The sequence below is a fragment of the Pristis pectinata genome, chromosome 1 (assembly GCF_009764475.1).
Source record: "Pristis pectinata isolate sPriPec2 chromosome 1, sPriPec2.1.pri, whole genome shotgun sequence".
NCBI classification, from domain to species: domain Eukaryota; kingdom Metazoa; phylum Chordata; class Chondrichthyes; order Rhinopristiformes; family Pristidae; genus Pristis; species Pristis pectinata.
Genome location: NC_067405.1, coordinates 128,155,563 through 128,176,107, shown reverse-complemented (window position 1 = coordinate 128,176,107; position 20,545 = coordinate 128,155,563). Strand labels below are relative to the sequence as shown.

Below are 20,545 nucleotides of genomic sequence, written 5' to 3'. Positions count from 1 at the left end.
TAGTATCATTTAAGAAGCACCTGGATAGGTACATGGAGGGGCGGGGCTTAGAGGGATATGGGCTGAGCGCAGGAAATTGGGACTAGCTGGGTAGGCGCCATGGGCGGCATGGACTCATTGGGCCGAATGGCCTGTATCCATGCTGTATTGCTCTAGGTGGAGGGGAATTGAGTCTTCCAGCCACAGAGTGAAGCTGCAACATGATGGGGCAACGGTTTAGCTGAATGAAAAGTCTCAAGGTACACAGATGTGGCTGCTGTGTTGTAAGAAGTTTAATGACCTTGAACATCTGGTGAAACTCAGGGAATGATTCATTACGAATTGTGTCCTAGCAACTGCACCACCAGCTTCAAACACTGCTCCAGAACAGGCACAGATTCTTAAAATGGATCTAACCTCATTATTGACGGCAAGAAATTGAATAACCATTATCAAAAAGCAAACAATCAGAAAAATCTGATTAATACGCAACTTTATTCATTGCCTGATTTCTTTCACGTGCCTAATGAAAAATAAGTAAGTGCAGTAAAAGTAAATACATTTACGGAGGGAAATTTGAATTGAATTTGAGAAACAGGATTAATTTACTTAACCTGTGTTCTCCATTAGGGGACTTGCAGTACTATACACAGGTGCAGCCATACCTTCTCCTAAATGTAATGAAGGATCTAGTAACTCCATCATATATTCCACATCCAGAAGTAGTGATGTCAGGTCGCTCCTTGCCAACACATACATTAACACAGGGAGGAAGTCATCTGCACCATGTGACTTTGCTGAAAACAGAAGCAGAATTGGAAAATGAATTAGTATCTTCCATACTCCCATGAAGCTGTTACTAGGTTTCTTAGGGACAGACCAATGTTCAAAAATATGCTAACATCTTTCAGATGTACTTCATGCTGTTTGGATTTTTTTTATATATGCAAGCTCTTTGCACACAAATAACAGACCCTTGGGAATCATCTCAGATGTACATACTGAACTTCCTGTTTGTTTAAATTAGATGTCCATATCATTGTCACTTTTTTCAAATGTGCACCTGCCCTTATCAATCTAGAAATTTCTATCAAAAGTGGTAAGTTTTTCCAAAATATTCAATAACTTATTTATAAATAAGACATATGTAAGTTATATAAGTTTATAAATAAGTTATACGTGTGAATCCAGAAGAGGCTGAGAGTGATTCCCTGGATCTCCACATGGTTTACTGTTTTGCGATTTTCTGCAGCATAACCTCCAGACCTCAGTGATTGGAGATAAGCTTCAGGCATTTACAAACTATTCCAAGTAAAATACCCATAAAATCTTAGCTTTGTTCCATCGTGTGCAGGTAAGTTTTTAAGGTTCCAATTGTGCTAAGCTCATCCTGGCCCAAAAAATCTAATTTTACTTGTAACTCTCTTAGATAGATATGTTAAAATAAAATGGATTTAAATAATAATATTCAATTGTTTTGTTTGTTTATGATATTTCATCATCTAACTAAATTGTGAGCATGTTCCAATTTTTACATAGTGCCCTGTAAAGTGTTTAAAACATGAGCTAATATTGTGCTTTTTCCTTTTACATCTGTGGTAATTCTTTAACGTGGTTGTTTGTTCAACCAGCTTGATCACATCACTGTTTATTGCATGTCAGGCACCCCTCTGACCTGTAGTGATGGCCTATGTCCAACCAATGCTGGCACCTAGACAAGGTTCTTACCCTGAGGACCATCTTAAAAACTATTCCGTGATCATTCTACAAAATCCACTTCCTGATGTTATCATCATCAGGGAGTTGTACATAACCATTCCTTGCAACTTGGCTTTTGAAAAGGGCATGCATTGGACTTTAAATATGAGCATTTCTGGAGGAACACATTAAACTCCATTGCATTACACAGGTACTCACACATGTATATCCTTAATATACGTATGATTATTAGAGGTGGGGGACATTCATTTCTTCAAGTCACTGCTATATGGTAAGATCAAAAGAATAGTTTTTTTTGGTTGGGAGCTTGTCTGTAGACATAATAATATTGAATGTTGTACTCTAGCATAAAGTAGGGAGGAGTCTAGATGTACATCCAGGGACATGCACGAGATGGGAAGAGTGGAATTTGCAAGGCCCCTGCTCCTCAATATCATGCAATAAAGTTGTGAGGTTGCGGATAAATGCAATGTTCTGGGGTTGAGATGCATTTATGTTCGTGAAATTAAACTTGTTACTTTGACTTACAGAAAGATGTCTAGTCAACAGTTTGAAAGGGCCCTTTAATGCTTTGCTGCAGCATAGCAAAATGATTTTGTCGGCCTGGAAATTCTTGGTGTAATCTATGATTTTTTAAAGTACTAAGTGATTGATTTTGAATGTGAAACAGGGAGGGAAAATAGGGGGCAAGAGGGGGCAAGGGAGGGGGCCAAGGAAGATGGTGTCTTGGGCCTATGCACGTGTGTGTGTGTGTGTGTGTGTGTGTGTGTGTGTGTGTGTGTGTGTGTGTGTGTTTGTGTGTGTGTGTGTGTGTGTGTGTGTGTGTGTGTGTGTGTGTGTGTGTGTGTGTGTTTATGTGTGGGTTTATGCATATATGGGCGTGCTCAGTCTGTGTTGCAAAGCCTGGTTTCCAGTTTATTAGGACTTCCTTGACATTGGACCAAGAGCTTGTTTCTGTAAGAACGCGTGCTAGCTATGGTGCAATGTCCACTCCACATTAAAGGAATTCATGAAGAGGCATCTTCCGCTCCCCAGAAATGGAGAGGAAGCAAGTCATCCTCAGCCACAAGAGACTGGCTAAGAAGAAAAAGGAGACAACAGCCAGTGAGTGTCAGCAGTTATACTAACTGCAGGAGTTGGGGCATCACAGCCACACTTTCTCTTATCCTTCCAGCAAGGGGTCACTAATGCTCAAGTCTTGCTGATAGACACCACACCATGTAACAGACAAGAAGTTAATCTGTTCATAATATGGAATTGTGATTAAGGCAGGCTTATGTCTTCAGTCAACAAAGTCCAATTGCTGCTGTGGATGCAAATGTACAAACTGGCAAATGCTTGTAAATTTTCTAACTATTAGTTAGGAGAGCCAGCAACATTTTCTAAAAAAATAATAACAGAGTCTTGAGGTCCATCCTTGAGACACTTTGTCAACACATGGTCTGTTGTTATAAAAACTGCTATGATAAAATTTCCTTATTCCTGTAGATATAAATACATCCAGTTTAAATAATCGCCCTCCTCCTGTTACATATTGCTGATAATTTGAAGTCTCATGCCTGAGGTTTTGCACACTGAACATCACAGGTAAATTTTCATCTTTATTGTCTGAGCATAAATCCTTATTGATAATATTTATGAAAGATTAAGTTGATGCTACTGCAACCCACCTAGACCCCCTCAACTTGTAGAATGGTTCCATTATTATCTGCAGAAAAAGCATTTTGATGGCTAACATTTGGTATTGGTACAACTTCTCTATTCCAATTTAACTGAGGAGATAACTTCACATTCCTAAGTACGCAAAATGCAAGGAAGAAAATTGAAAATGCAAATTTGGTTTTAAAATATGGATGTTGGATAAATGTTTTTGATTAATGCATTCCTGAATTAATCTCTGCTCCACTTTATTCAGCATTGTATGGTCAAATCTCATCATACAACTGATAATATGACAAAACACAGGAGAATATTGCTTGCAACTCATAACAAAGGGTTATGGGGTCAACTGTTTATTCTTAAAAGCTGGATACATTTGAAAAAAAACTGCTGAATGATATGCCTCCAATCTGTTGTATGCAGTCAGAAATAGAGCTTATTTCAAATTAGTGCACTAGACAGTCTATTGGGTTCAGCGTCACCGGTCTCTGAAATAAGCAAACCCACGTCCCTTATGCTCAGGAGAATTTCCCCAGATTTCTACTGATGTGAATCTTTATGGTATTTTAACATCTTCACAGTCTGACCTGGAACTGCAGTCATGAATTTGCATGTACCGTTCATTGACTTTTCAAAAAGCAACTACAGATGATTCATTAGAAGAGATTATATTAATTTCATATGGAATGCAAAAATAGACACTTCATAGATGAGCCAATTCCATCAACCCCTGTCTAGTATGGAAATCTCCTGCAGGCTGTGTTTAAATTAAAAATAGAATTTAATTAAATTCATACCAAGACCCTGAAGTAGTTAAAGAGATGGAAATCACAAAGCAAATACAACAAAATCTTTGTAAGGGTTATTCTTTTCAGACTCTCTCTTATCAAGGCAGACCTGCAGTGAAAGATGAGCTGTGGCCCACTATTGGACTTCCAAGTCCACTCAAGTACAAGCCAAGCTTCAATAAACATTCTTGCAGGGTTAAATTGAAACTGTCTGGTAAATTATATGTTTTTGAAGTAAGGTTATGCAAAATTATGGAGTGTGAGGAAGCATGCCAAAGCTAACATGTGTAAAAAGTTGTGTAACAAGGTGGTTAGATTAGTGAGTTGAACAAACACGTTGCTTCCTCCTTTCAGGTGGAGCTGAGCACACTGCCGTTATTCTTCAGGAACCCCCACTCACTGCTTCTTTTCATCTGTTTCCTTGCACGGTCAGTGTGGCCTTTCCTTTGCAAGGAAATGGAGATCACCCACCCAAATAATACAAAAATTGGTGAGTGAGGCATACAGTGGTATCACGTGTTGAGGCTCTGGTTAGACACAAGTTTAGATTTGCACTCATACATCTGGGCTTATCATGGGCAGTTTCCAACATCAGGCAAATAGCGTAATCATTTAGCAGTGTCATAATAGCCAATTACAAATTCACCATTTAATAGATAACATCAAGCACGTGGCTGTGTTGACAGTTTGTTACTCCTAGCTAATCCTCTGCACAGTTTTTACCATGTGAGGTGTTCAGTATTTGTCCTTGACAAGGACTTCAGTTATGTTCAGTGATGCCACATGTCTTTGCTTTGCGATCTTCTCTTTGTAAGCTTTTGAGCATTTTCTGTTGGCTCTTCCTTGAGTCAGTGCAGGAACTGACTGGAAGCTACATCTGATACCAGTTCATGAGGGGCCAGTAGACACTGCAAGGATTGCAGTAGGAGATGGGCTTTACAATCCACTCTGTGTAGGGAGTACTTCATACCGATTCCAATGCATCAACTATAACTGCCAGGACTTGCGACATTTTAGCTCTGCATTTTCTAAGAATCATTATTTTATTCTAGAGTAGGTTTGAGGCTTGCAAGTAGGTCTTAAAGGGACTCGCACCAATTGGTGTGAGTTCTACTGAAACTTATCATGGCCTTGAATGGGGGAATCTCCAGGGAGAACATCTGCTTTCCACTTTTAACATGCTGGAGAACAGTTAGAAAATCCCCTGATGACTCCAGACCAGGCTAAGTGGGACAGGGTCTAGTTGAGTCCTACTCAGCGTCTTTCCCCTTGACGAGGATGGAATTTAGGCTCTCTCTATTCCTGAAAGCCCAAGGCCATGGAGTTGTGGGTCCAGTTTTTCCAGGTGTAACTGCTACTTTTTTCCAGCTCAAGCTATCTTTATTTCGCTGCAGCATGCAGAGCTGGGAGGTGGGTTGGTGTTTTGTGATTTCATTCATGGAAAGCTGCCAGATTCTGAGAAAGGCTTGGCTGCGAGCGAGTCTCAGAGGAAGCAAGGAATCAAAGGGATTTTTGACCAGTTTAACAGATTGGGAGATTTGGCTGTGGCTGCTTTCCTGTGCCACCTTTTGACTGGTTCAAGAGTCACACATGACAGCAGAGTAACTCCAAATTGGTATCAAGCATTGCTTTACAGCTACCTTAGAAATGACATTGGTGGAAATTTGGGGGCGCATTCACCTCATATTTTATTGGCTTTTGGCAAATTTGAACATAGGAAGAAAATATGCTCTGGTGTTAAAATGGTAATGGGGTGGTTGATTTGTAATATGATAAACAATCTTATTAACCTTTTGGGTTAATATAATTCCAACTGGATGTCAGCAATTTTGCTAATGTCTTTCGATTCATCTTCCAATAAACCTAAGGGAGGAGTTCCATCCACAGAGCCTTCAAGATTGTTTTGCGGAGCTAATACTTGCCACCATGATAACTGGCTATCCTTCTTTATCACCACAGTAAGCTAGTCAAAGGCAACAACTGTTTTGCGGGATTATCTCGTGCACTGAGCCTCTGACACTGTTTCCATACATTAGACTATCACAAATGAAAAACACTATGATGCTGGAAGGAACTCAGCAGGCCAGGCAGCATCCGTGGAGAAAAGCAGGTGGTCAATGTTTCGGGTCAGAATCCTTCTTCCTCTGACTCAAGGAAGGGCCCTGAAGAAGGGTCCTGACCTGAAATGTTGACCGCCTGCTTTTCTCCACGGATGCTGCCTGGCCTGCTGAATTCCTCCAGCATCATCGTGTTTTTCATCTAGATTCCAGCATCTGCAGTCCTTTATTTCTCTAGACTTTCACAAATGATTGCTGGTATTTTCTCAATGGTGGTCTATAATTATTGATTAAAATGAATATATTTTTTATGGATTTCAAACAAAGACAGCAATTTGATCATTTTCTAGCAAATCCCAAGTGGTTGGGGGTGGGGTTGGGGGTGGGGGTCGGTAGGTATCTGTCAGGTTACTGCTGATTCTGGTCATTTGTGAATGGAAATATTCACCTACTCTGCCACTCTGACTACAACCCCCAATAAGGCTGTGACACATTGCACTTGAACTACATTAAATAAAAAATGGCATCAGTTACAAATTACATGGAAATTGGTCATTCAACTCAATTAGTTCCTATTAGAGTTTACCCTCCATTATAGCATGTACACCTAGTCATATTTACTCAAGCTTTTCCCATATCTCTTCATCCTTCACTTCAATTTATTCAATTTAATACTGAATATTGACAATAGTTTCTAACTGAATTATTAACCCTGGAGGTAAATTCCACAGAATTGTTGCAGGTGTGGGCTGATTGGGACCACTTTTTTCTCTGTTTCATAAAATTGTGGGTTCAAGTCCCACTTCAGGGATTTAAGCATTTGGGTGAGTGCTGCACTTTCGGAATTGGCGTCATTTGGATGATATATTAGATTGAGGCCACTCTTCCCACACCTGCCGTCTCAGGTAGACTAAAATACCAATGATGTTATTTCAAGAAAAGCAGGCGCGTCTGTGTCTTGGTCAATATATATGTCTCATCATCGTTACAACATATTATATGGTCATTGACATACTTCTGTTTACTGTGTATGCATTGATTTCCTTGTTTCCTACATTATAGTATTGATTATATTCATTGGCTGTAGAGCAAGATAGGGTACCCTGAAGTAAACTCTTTCTTTCTCTATAACTCTCCATGTAGAGTTGCTTTTTCCTGTCCTCTGCCCAAATGTATTGTAGTTCATCTTGTATATGTTTCTTCTCTTGTTCAGCTACTAGTAGTTTTTTTTATTTGGTAAAGATAATATTCAAAGGTCTAATTTGAATAAATGAAAGATATACTCTAGTAAAGTGATCGAGGACTATACATAGTGAAATTATAGAAATGTCCTTTTTGAATGTACCTGTGATGTTATCACAGTAAGTAACCACAGGACAAGAGAGACTTAAGGTTGAAGTACCACTCAAGTGCCTGAAACACCACTAGAACCCTATGAATTCTTTCTATGTGGAGTTCCCTCCCCAAGTCTCTACACCCTTCTCTTTTCCTTTTCAACTTTCCTAAAACCCATTTCTCTACCAAGCTGTCAGCCAGCCATTTGAATCTTTCCTTGCCCATCTTAGCATCTGTTTTCCATTGGGTTATTCACTGAGGTACTTCCCCCATTATATTCCAGAAAGTTCCCTGCTATTAGGACCAGAACAAAAACAATGTAAACCAAGCTTTGTTCATTACAATGAATAATGAAAGGCCTGGCAGTGAATCCTGAACAATAATTCAAAAGCAGCATCCTGTTTACATTCATAAATCACAATTTTCCACTTGATGTTTCCCTAACTTATTGCGTAATCAGAAATATTAAGTATCTGTCTTGGTTCTTGTCGTTAGTCACAAGCATAGCTGCCAGATAAAGAAAAAATCTCGCATCAGTGAAAACTCCCCTCTTGCTGTGCAATGTCCAGTTGAGCTTCAAAGGCTGAATGGAAAAGATGGATCTAACCTTCCTAATGCCTGCTTTTCATGCTGACAACAGGGCTTCTTGTGCACCAGTCTAGTACATTTTATAAAAAGATACAACTGTCATTTTCTTGCGATGGTAATATGCTGTAAAGGACAAAACGACGGTATTTTATGCTGACCAATACTTTTGCAAGGCCACTTCTGCATGGGATGTCACGAGATCAAGTAAGGTTGATTTCCTGGGCTTCATCAGAACTACTATTAACACCACTCATGATGTAATCCAATACAGATCAAAGCTCCCATCAATGCACCACTCAGCTGAAAAGTGAAGTGCAACTCTTGTTTATTCCTAATATTTTTTACGTATTAATCCTCAATATGCTTTCAAAAAAGTCATGCCTCAGGAGATTCAGGAACATGTTTCCCACTGTTGTGATTGAGGAAATGTTGTGTGGAGCAGAATAATGCCAACAGATGTTTAAGGCATTTCACATAATCCCAGGCTGCTGACACTGCTTGAAGCCTGGAAGATTCTGTCTTCCCAGTGTACATGGTATGGGAGAGGTTACAGACCCTCTTCCTTTATTTGAGTGGGCTGCTCCTCAACTTTTGTTGCTGTTCAGTCTCACCTTTCTAACCTTTGCCAAAAGGTGAGCAAATTGTAAGACTCCCTGATGGGCTTACTGAGCCTACCCAAGGTGGCCTTCCAAAGATTCAGATTGGATGCAATCAGTAGGTGCCTTCACTCCGCCTGCCTGCCTTGTTTCTGCAACCATATAATTGGATGACCCTGCAGAGAGAGCACGTCATACCTGCTGGTATAAACAAGCCTTCTGTGACAGGTGAGCATTGGAGGAATTTGCGTGCTTGGTTGACAATGCAAAAACATTCTGACTTAATTTAACAGGATTCCCTTCCAGTCTTGTATCTTTGGATGTTTATTGATCTACATTGGCAGTGAGGAACATAAACAGCAGGTTAACGTAACGCTATTACAGCGCCAGCGACCCGGGTTCAATTCCAGCCACTGTTTGTAAGGGGTTTGTACGTTCTCCCCGTGTATGTGTGGGTTTCCTCCAGGTGCTCTGGTTTACTCCCACATTCCAAAGACGTACTGGTTAGGAAGTTGTGGGCATGCTATGTTGGTGCCGGAAGCATGGCGACACTTGCGGGCTGCCCCTAGAACACTTTACACAAAAGATGTATTTCACTCTGTGTTTCAATGTACATGTGACTAATAAAGATATCGTATTGTATTGTTTATTGTTTATACCCCTTTTAGTAGTTGTGGGGATGGATACTATTGTTAAATTTCTTGTTATTTGTGTTGAAAACAAAGGGTGGTGGTTGGAGAGGTGGTTGGTGTGGATGAAATTTGTTTCTATAGAAACACAATATATTCCAGGGTCTGATCTGAGGGGTCTGTAACATTTGCCAGAAGATCAGTCCACTTGATCCCAGTTAACATGATCCCAGATAGATTCACGAGAGCCCTGCCTTCAATACTATCTGCCTTCAATACTATAATCCCAAGCAAACTTGTCACCAAACTCCGAGACCTGGGACTCAACATCTCCCTCTGTAACCGGATCCTTGACTTTCTAACAAACAGACTGCAATCAGTGAGGATAGGCAGCAATACCGCCGGCACGATTATTCGCAACACTGGTGCCCCACAAGGCTGCATCCTCAGCCCTCTACTCTACTCCCTATACACTCATGACTGTGTGACCAGATTCTGCTCTAACTCCATCTACAAGTTTGCAGATAATACCACCATTGTAGGCTGTATCTCAAACAGCGATAAGTCAGAGTACAGGAAGGAGATAGAGAGCCTAGTGGAATGGTGTCATGACAACAACCTTTCCCTCAATGTCAAAAAAACGAAAGAGCTGGTCACTGACTTCAGGAAAGGGGGCGGTGTACATGCAGCTGTCTACCTGAACGGTGCTGAGGTCGAGAGGGTTGAGAGTTTCAAGTTCCTAGGAGTGAACATCACCAATAGCCTGTCCTGGTTCAACTGCGTGGACGCCATGGCCAAGAAAGCTCACCAGTGTCTCTACTTCCTCAGGAGGCTAAAGAGATTCAGTATGTCCCCTTTGACTCTCACCAACTTCTATCGATGCACCATAGAAAGCATCCTATCTGGATGTATCACGGCTTGGTACGGCAACTGCTCTGCCCAGGACCACAAGAAACTGCAGAGAGTTGTGGACACAGCCCAGCGCATCACGGACACCAGCTTCTCCTCCTTGGACTCTGTCTTTACCTCTCGCTGTCTTGGTGAAGCAGCCAGCATAATCAAAGACCCCACCCACTAGGGACATTCTCACTTCTCTCCTCCTCCATTTGGTAGAAGATACAGGAGCCTGAAGGCATGTACCACCAGACTTAAGGATAGCTTCTACCCCACTGTGATAAGACTATTGAACAGTTCCCTTATACGATAAGATGGACTCTTGACCTCACGATCTACCTTGTTGTGACCTTTCACCTTATTGCACTGCACTTTCTCTGTAGCTGTGACACTTTAATCTGTACTGTTATTGTTTTTACCTGTACTACAACAATGAACTCTGTACTACCTCAATGCACTCTGTACTAACTCAATGTAACTGCGCTGTGTAATGAATTGACCTGTAGGATCGATATGCAAGACAAGTTTTTCACTGTACCTCAGTACAAGTTACAATAATAAACCAATACCAATACCAGTGCTGGAGTTTGGAGCTCATTCACAAAGGTGTGGAGGGAAGGAGCCAACTAATCATTGACATTTGCCCTATTCTGAGATGCTGACAGTTGATAGTTGAAATGGAGTCCTCATACTTTAACCTACTAAAATTCGTGTTTTGTGGGGAATTTTATTTCGTTTTGAACCTCCATTCAAAACTCTTGCTTATGGCATAGACTGGCAAACAGGATGTCTCATTTAAAATAAAACTTACTGCAATATGTTTGCTCACAATTAGTAAACATCTAAAATCTATGGTCAGACATCATATTCTTCCTCAGTTGTCCCTTGAGGTCAAGGATAACTTGGCCTCATACAGTGAAGAGCAGAGGGTGCCTGTGCATGATTTTTTTTAGTGTGAGGTGGCTGTTGCACACCATCTATCACATGTTCCAGTTCAATGGCAAGGAGTTCCAAGATGATTGGAAATCAGGGTCTGATCTGAAATATGCACAAATACAAGTATGCACAAGTGCAATGAAAAACTTGCTTGCTATGTGCCTGTGATGCTGCTGCAAGTTAGTTTTTCATTGCACCTGTGCATACAGGTACTTGTGCATATGACAATAAACTTGACTTTGATTTTGACTTTGACTTAGCTGCATGAATGTACACATATACGTAGATACCACACAGAGCCTAGCTCACTCCCTAACCAGACACATAAGAAGCATGGAAAAATAATAGGATAGAAACATTTGGCCCTTTGAGCCCGCTTTGCCATCAATATGATCTATCTCAATATCATATTTCTGTTCTCTCCCCATGTCCCTTGTTGCCTTTTGTGTCTAGAATATGCACACACTCCATACACACCTACGTACTAAAGTGTCTCAGCACAATGATTTGCCAACAATATAGGCTGAAGAACTGACGGGCAGAGCAAATATTATTTAGGAATTTTATCCTGGCCAACATCAATAAAAATATTAAATATTAGCAGTTAATAGAAGTGAATTTCAAAGGTTGAGTACTCTGTATTATTGCAACTATGCTGAGCATTTAGAACTACCAACAAGGGATGAAATTCCAGCCAGACTTATATTCTCAGTTGGAAGTAACTTTTTTGTTGGCACATCCAACCATTGGGCAATTATGAACACTGGTCTGCAATAAAAACAGAAAATGCCAGTAAAATTCAGCAGGTCAGGCAGCATCTGATGAAAGAAGAACAGTCAGTGTTTCAGGTTGACGTGGTTTTATCAGAACTGAGAAAGAGAGAAAACAAATTAGTCCAAGTTGCTTTCTTCCTTCTTTCTGACCTATTGAATTTTGTCAGCATTTTCTGTTTTTATCTCAGATTTCTAGCATCTGCAGTTTTTAGCCTGCAGTGTCAATTTCAACCTCCATTTTGGGTTTAGCCCAGAATCAACCAACCCCTTACTCTATTCATACTGGCCAGGAATCAGACTTTTATATTGCCATGCATAAACATTTTATATATTTTCCACTGAGAAATAAAGAATCCATAGGCAATGTGATCCATCCGTAGCCAGCTACAGAAGTTAAGAATAACATTAGACTGAAAGCAAAGGCATATAATGTTGCAGAATGATAGTAAGTGTTTTGTTTTATTTACAGCGAAGTGTTCTGAGGTTTGGGAGAATTTTGTAAGCCAGAAAAGGATTATTCAAGTGGGAGAAATAGAATACTAGCATGAACTTACAAGAAATACAAAACCAGATCATAAGAGTTTCTGAAGACATTCAAGATAGTCTTGGGTGTCGTTTGAAGGGTGGCACAATATGGTGGGCCGGGGGACCTGTATTGTGTTGTATTTTTCTATGCTTCTATAGTTGAAAGTAGCAAACCTAAGCTTCAATTACTTAGAAGGACAGACAGTGTAATTAACAATGGAGAATATCGAAACAGAAAAGATGCTAAGCAAATATTTTGTGTCTGCTTTCACAATATAAGCCACCAAATGAATGTCAAAAATAGTAACCAGAAACAAATGCAGTGAGAAAGTTAAAATAACTAATGTCACTGGAGAAAGGATTTGCTTCAGCATCTTTTAACTGTTTTATATCAGTGGATAAAAATCCCAGGTTTTGTTTTCAATATCACTGCCTAATAGGATGGAAAAATATCCGATGTTATCTGATTATAACATGTGACAACAACAGGTGGAAATCCAGATAAGATTTGTTAAACGAGGGAAAATAAATAGAGTCAGGATGATTGGCCATTTTCAGACTGGCAAACTAACTGGTGGATCCTTCAGGGCTTGGTGATGGGGCTTCAGTTGTTTGCAATCTGTATTCTAGAAGTGGGGTTTTGGTTTTAAACAAAGGGAAGTCCATGGCTTCTGTGTGGTTTATATGACTGTGTGCTTTGCACTGAGCTACCACTTGTGATGAAGGTCACAGAAATCAAAACAACCTGCAGATGCTGGAAACCTGAAGTAAAAACAGAAAATGCTGGAAAAACTCAGCAGGTCAGGAGCATCTGTGCATTGGTGATGCAGTAGTTCACTTGCGATTCTTCAGTATTCACAATGTGGTCTCTTCTACATTGGAGAAACCACATATAGAGTTGATGATTGCTTTGCAAGGCACTTGTATTCAGTCAGCAGCGGTAACCCTGGGCTCCCTGTTGCCCTTCCATCCCACTCCCATTCTGACCTATTTGTCTACTGCCTCCTGCATTGTTACAACAAGGTCCAGCGCAAGCTTGAAGGACAGCAGCTCATCTTACATCTGGGTGCATTGCAGGCTTTGACAGTGTAACAAATTCTCCAACTTTCTGTCTCTATCAGAATTGGCCATTTTTGCTGCAAATCATTGATGTGATATTAGCTCTTGTTTTTCACTCCACGTTAGTACAATCTGACCTGCTAGGCATGTCTCACCGCTCCATCTTGACAACATAATACACAGACAAAAAACGCATAATCACCATCTAAGAGACCCAATGACTCATTTGACACAGTCTCACCCTATCACAGATATTCCCCTTGCCCTTTCCATTCCTCCTGTTACTTTCTCTGCAACTTAAAATTACTTTTTAGAATCTCCCTTTCCCAATTTTGATGAAGAGTAGCTGACCCAAAACATTTCATAGATGCTGCCTGACCTGCTGAGTGTTTCCAGAATTTTCTGTTTTAAGATTATGCACATGATGGAGGTCTAGGTTGACTTCTTACCTGTCAGAATCATACGGATTATTTCCAATGTTGTCACTTAAGGCACAATGTGATAGGGTTGAGCCACTCTCCACTCCCACTCATAGAGACATAGAGCATGAACCAGGCCCTTCGACCCACCAAGTATATGCTGACCATCAAGCACCCATTTACACTAATCCTGCACTCAACCCGTTTTAAATTCCACACATTCCCATCAACACCCCCCCCCCCCCCAGATTTTAACACTCACCTAGATGCTAGATACAATTTATGGCAGCCAGCTAGCCAACCAAAACTGCACATCTTTGGGATGTGGGGGGAAACCAGAGCACCTGGAGGAAACCTATGCTGTCACAGGGAGAACTTGCAGACTCCACACGGGAAGCAATGGAGGTCAGGATTGAACCCGAGTCACTGGAGATGTATGGTAGCAGATCTACTGGCTCTGCCACTTTGGTAATCAATGGAGTGAAATCCAATGACTTCTCTTCCTCTCTCCCACATCAGGCTGTGATGTTGATAATAACCCCTGGAATTTCTATCCACAGCTAACTAGCCACAGATAACTAGCCACAGATAACTAGCTATCTAGTTAAGAAGTGTAAAACGAATTTTATAGAAATGAAGAATAGTGAAAGTGAAGAATCGTGAAGGTGATTACCATTATTTCCAACTGACATTGAATCATAAATCATCTTGCAGGACTTGAGCAGGTAGGTGACCTTCTTGTCTGGTGAGTAGGTCTGGTGCATAGTGCTGAGCTTCTGGTGGATCTTTTCCAGGACACTTACTTCTGGTACACTAGTTGTCACACCCAACTCAGTGGTGGTTGTATTTTGCACAATCTGTTGGTTTTCTTTCAAAAGCTTCAGATTGCCATTTTTGGAATGAATTTCCTTTAACTGGGTGTTGATATTGTCCCTTAAGGGTTTCAGAACACATTTACATAAAGCTGCTTCCACGACGGCCTCTGAAATGGACAAGTTTTCATTAATTAAACAATGTCCACTGGTCACTGATGAAAATTTTAAAATGATCAGTACATTATATGAAATATATTTCTCCAACACATTGTATTTCTACAGCAGCTTTCCCCCCTTGGCTCCATAATAGTCCTGTAGCCATATTATTGACAGCTTTCTAGTATTTAGTTTAAACAATATGGGTTTAGAAATGTTCGAAGTGGGAATGGACTGTGTGATTTTAGAAATGCTGGGCATAATTTTAGTTTTATTGCAATGAGACCTCTAGTCAATATTTATTTTGCTTTTCAAGTCACTGTTTGAAGGCTAGAGGTAAATTCTGTTTGCAGATTAACTTTCATGAAACAGCAGTTTCTATTAGTGTGCTTACAGGACATTTTAGTACAAAACTGTGCATCCTATTTTGTTTAATATAAGGCCATGTTTAGTTAGAATACAATCCTCACGTTAAATGGTATTGAGGCTTTGGAAAGAATGAGGAGTAAGGTCAATAGATTAAGTCCCATTTTATTCATTCAGATAGACACAAAGAGCTATACTTTAGAGAGACAAATGTGAAGATTGAAATTTATGAGATTATGGAAGGCTAAATTCTGTTGGTATAAAACAACCACTTCAATAGTATACATTATTGAGGCCAGAGACTGCCTTTACAAATGGAGCAATGTTTAGATTATAGGATTTTAGCTTTCTTTAACCAGAAGATATGAACCTTCAGAAATGATGGCAGCCTTGCCTTGTAAAACCTGACTCACTGAAGCTTTCAGTTGAAACCTGGATCTGGTTCTGGCTGTGATTGCACTCACCTGGTACAAGAAGTGAGCACCTACAAAAGCTAATCTGGGCCAATATTATCTCCTGGGCTACTTTTTGTAATTACCTAAAAGAAATTTTCAACAGTTGTCATTTCTCTTCTTATTGCTCCCAACCAATCACATGATTGTGAATAGGGTGGGTTATGTTTGCATTGTGAAGCACTAGGCAAATGTACTGCTGGTTTCTGGGAAGTTTGGTTGCCACCAGAAGCAGCAAGCAAATGGTGTGCAGTCTACACAAATTACAGTCCAAATAAAGGTGAACAATGGCTTGCTGTTGACTTGAAGTATTTGCTAGTCACACCCTTCTCAGACCTCCAATGTACTCCACTTTCTTTGTTAATTTGGATGTCATCCAAATAATGTGGAAAACATGCCAATGTTATTACCAAACCAATTAAGTTTCAGTCTCAGCCCACCAGGTGATCCCAGAGAGCCCCATGAGATGTATGTCAAGTACAAAGGACCCAGGGCTAGGTTCCTGGGCAGATTTACTGAGGTAAATCGTCTTTCTCCACTTAAAGAGATTAAATGCAAAAGAGTTCTGCCTATGGAAGCTTAGAGGATGAACTATTTATCCGAATATCAATTGAGAAATGACAACAAATCTCTTCTTAATTTGACTAAATATTTCCAAAACACCATTTACTCATTTGCTATTTTTTAACCTACTGTACATCAGTTCTTTAGAAGGTAGCAACGTGTAACCAAGCAAGAATTTCTTCCAATATAACCTTAACATCAAAGACTGCTACAGTGCAAAGAGCAGCCATTCAGTCCACAATATTTTTATGGATCTTTTGTAATCCCCAATATCTGCTAATATTCTTTTTAAAATTTTTATTTGTTGACAGGATGTGGACATTGTTGGCAAGCCTTAAGTATCAGTGGTTTGCTGGGCTGGTTCAAAGGCCAGTTAAGACTCAACCGTGTTGGTGGATCTGGAGTAACATTTAGACCAGGCCAGGTAGGGACCACAGATTTCCTTCCCTGAAGGACATTAGTGAACCAGATAGGTTTTACAACAATCCACTTATGTGCCTGTGATGCTGCTGCAAGCAAGTTTTTCATTGCACCTGTACATGCATGTACTTGTGCTTATGACAATAAATTTGACTTTGACTTTGACTAGTTTCATGGTTGCCATTACCAACACTGACATCTTATTCCAGATTTAATTAATTGTTGAATTTAAATTTATCAGCATGCGAGAGTCAAATTCACATTTATTTTTTTGAAAGCAGCCACCCAATTGCTTGTTTTTTTTTTTTTTTTTTTTTTTATATAAAATTGACTTGATATTATTCTAAATTCCCCTTTAATTCATACTTGGACATATTAAATTTCTACCTGAAATATTATAAATAGTAAAGATACATCATTACCCAGTTTATCTTCAGATTGATAAGATGAGTCTGTCATTAAGGTCAGCTCTGTACTTTGCAATAAATAGCTTTTGAGTTGTGTCATCATCTGTCGGATCTCCTGCAGCATTTCTGTGCTTGATGTCTGACTTCCCATCATTTCTAGAGTGTAGGCTCTATAATCCTGAATCAACTGACCAAAGTATGAGCCTTTCTCTTGAGCAAGTTCTGTTATTTTCTTCAGAATCTTTCTGTCTGTGGAACGGAAGGCATTCAAAACATTGGTTATTGCCATTATTGACAATCTGTTTCTTGCCTTGTTCAGCATCATGGAATGGCGTTGCTTCTTGAGCTTCAGAGGAGTATTCACTGAATCCAGTTCTTCTTCAGTGCTGCTGGTAGAATAAGAGTCCATTTCCGCAATGGGGCTGAGTACATTACATTCAGGAGAGTACAGGGATTCATCAGCCATTTTCAACTCAGTGAAGTTACATGGTTGAACAGATTGACTGTCAGCACTAGTTAAGCTTTGGCCTGAGGAGTCGGAGGCATCTTCTGACAGATCCTTTGCTGTGTCTAACTCGGGACTGGTTGGTGTTTTGTTTTCCTGACCTGTAGCAGCGTCTTCTTGTTCATTTTCTTTCCTGGCAATTTTCTTCCTCCTTGGAGGTGCAATGGGTGTAGGCTGACATGATTGTTTCCTTTGCTCTGTGCCAGGCCTGACTGGAGTGCTGTTATTAAGGCCTTCATCAACATTTGTGGATTTCTCACTTAACAGTGGATTCTGTTCATTCTCTGCAGACTTGATGCAAGTTTGGTCTGATAGCTCACCATTCTGCGTGCCACCATTGCTTTGTGTCATCTCCTCACTCTTGTTGCTTGTAGTGTCTGTAAGCTGCCTTTCTACTGGCCGGCGCCTTGGTGGGATTGGTGGCAAGTGGCCGCGATTTTGCATTGTAATGCTGTCGGTCCTGATTTCAACTTCTTTCCTCCCAAGTTCCTTTATTGGCTCGACAAAACTTTCTTGCTTCTTTCTGAGATAAACTTCTGTATTTTTCTTGGGTTCTTCACCTTGAATCAACTGGCTTCTTCCTCTGCAGTTGTCAGATAATACAGCAATCACCTCTGATAGCTTTGGCCGGGGAGGCAGAGGTGGAGGTCTCCTCACTTTCAGATCTGTGTTAATTACAGGGTCTGAGCTTTGCTCCGGTGGTGGCCCAGATGAAGGAGCAGTGCTGCAGTATTCTTTTATAAATACAGGATTAACAAACCACAGCTTGTCATTTCCTGCTGACAATTCAATCTCACATGAGCATGTACTTCTGTCAGTGGACATATGCGGAGCAATTGCAAAGTTTTGAGTCTGCCTATTAATAACGTTCAAGTCTTCTGAAACTTTCAAACTTCCTTCTCGATACCCTCTATTTATATAAGAATTCCAGAAATCTAAAGCAAAGAGAACAATGAGAAATGAGATGGTTCATGCAAAAGAGCTCGTCATAAGTTACTCTTTAGTCCCTGATAAATACTGATAAAAGGTGTTAACCTTCTGTTGATTGTATATAGCTTATGAATTTATTTTATATTTTTCACTGTTTACATCAATGAAAACCTAAATATTTCATTGAATCTCATGGCACTCAGATTTCAAAACTCTGTTTAATCTCAGCGCATGGGACTGATGTTTGGAGAATTGGACAGAGAACCGTGTGAGCAGTTTGTACATTTTTCATTTTCCCATCTCATCAATGGGAAAAAAATCTAGTGCATCACAAGATGGGAACACGGATCTCTGAATTCAATTTGCCCACCCAAATGGTGAGTCTTTCAAATTAAGGACTAAGAATTCAACTTCGTGCATTCGTATAAGCTGCAACGAACCACAAGATCCTCATTTTGATTGCACAACTATTATTTCCCCTATTGAATTTGTTGGGGTGAATTTACATGGCTTTCTCACCTGCCCACCTGAACTTTGGTGAGAGAGCCAAAGAATTTGTACGTTCTCCCGTGTCTGTGTGGGTTTCCTCCGGGTGCTCCGGTTTCCTCCCACATTTCAAATACGTACGGGTAGGTTAATTTGGGTTTAAAATGGGCGGCGCGGACTCGTTGGGCCAGAAGGGCCTGTTACCACGCTGTAAATAATTTTTTTTAAAAAATCCACACCATTGGCATCATGTTCCTGGGTTTTAGTGGCTGGTTCACCTAAATGCAGTGAAAAAGCAGTAAAGCCCTTGTTTGGATTGAACTCCTATATATTTCTGGGGTGTCATGAAAACCAACAGAATGAATAAGCTCTGTCAAAGTAGTCCCATCATCAATGTCAATCAATTATAAAGAATTAGGAATTAACTAGAATATGATTTTTTTATTATCCTTAGCTTTTAGTTTTTTCAAATGAAGTATTTTAGTTGAGACAATGATGTCACAGGGAAGAGTGTAAGAAACAGGTCACCTGGGCCTTTGAGCCTGCTCTGCCATAAGTGTCCCTATACTCCTTGATTCCCCTATATCCAGAAATCTGTCAGCTTCTGTTTTGAATGAATACAATGACTGAACCTCCACAGCCCTCCAGAGCAGAAAATTATTACTCTCTGACTTCAGTAATTTCTCTTCATCTCAGTGCCAAACAGCCCGACTTAATTCTGACCGTGACCCTTGAATCATCCTCTTGCATCCAGCCTGTTGAACCCTGTCAGAATTTTGTAGGTTTCCATGAAATCTCTCATTCTTCTAAACTCCAGAGAATACCATTCTAGTCGACTCAGTCTCTGCTCATTTAGCAAACTCAGTTCCCTGGAACCAGTCCAGTGAACCTTTGCTACATTCTCTCCATAATAAGTACATCCTTTCTTAGGCAAAGAGACCTGTGCACAATACTCCAGGTGCAGTCTCACCAGGATCTCATATAATTGCATTAGATTTTCTTGTATTCAAATCTTCTCATAATATAGGGTATCATACCATTTGATTTCCTAATCACTTTTGCATCTCCATATTGGCTTTCACTGACTTGTTTACTTATGCAACATGCTGAAGGTGCATCAAACTTTCCTTGACAACATACCCATTCCCAGATGCGAAACAACTTCCAGTTCTTCAGAATTTGTTGCTTCTGCTATTACTTGCGGCAAAATCAGGGGTGATGGCAGTATATCCCTGTAAGCATAAAGGAAATATATATTGTTATCTAATGAAAGGATATTGCACAACTGTGTGATAAGTCTGAGTTGGTGCAAGATTTCATCATACTGTATATTATGGCACAATGGCATAATGCTTAAATTATTAACTTAGTCAGCTTGGAAATTGAAATTTAGTTAACTACTTAAAAGTATTGGTATCAGTAATGGAGATCATAAAAGTACTGTGTTGTTGGAAGAATTAAACTGGTTTGAGGTAGAAAATATGCTGT

At 40.1% G+C, this 20,545-nt stretch overlaps 1 protein-coding gene across 1 annotated transcript in view; it reads right to left on the bottom strand.

The window, feature by feature from the left end:
• The window catches only part of rin3 (Ras and Rab interactor 3), an 83,769-nt gene that overhangs the window by 8,927 nt on the left and 54,297 nt on the right, over positions 1 to 20,545 (bottom strand). The window contains exons 5-8 of the mRNA XM_052017701.1: positions 20,198 to 20,289; positions 17,152 to 18,576; positions 14,630 to 14,938; positions 645 to 776 (exon numbers count right to left, since the gene is read on the bottom strand). Of these exons, the coding sequence (XP_051873661.1) occupies positions 645 to 776; positions 14,630 to 14,938; positions 17,152 to 18,576; positions 20,198 to 20,289 (1,958 nt within the window). The remainder of the gene's footprint in view (positions 1 to 644; positions 777 to 14,629; positions 14,939 to 17,151; positions 18,577 to 20,197; positions 20,290 to 20,545) is intronic.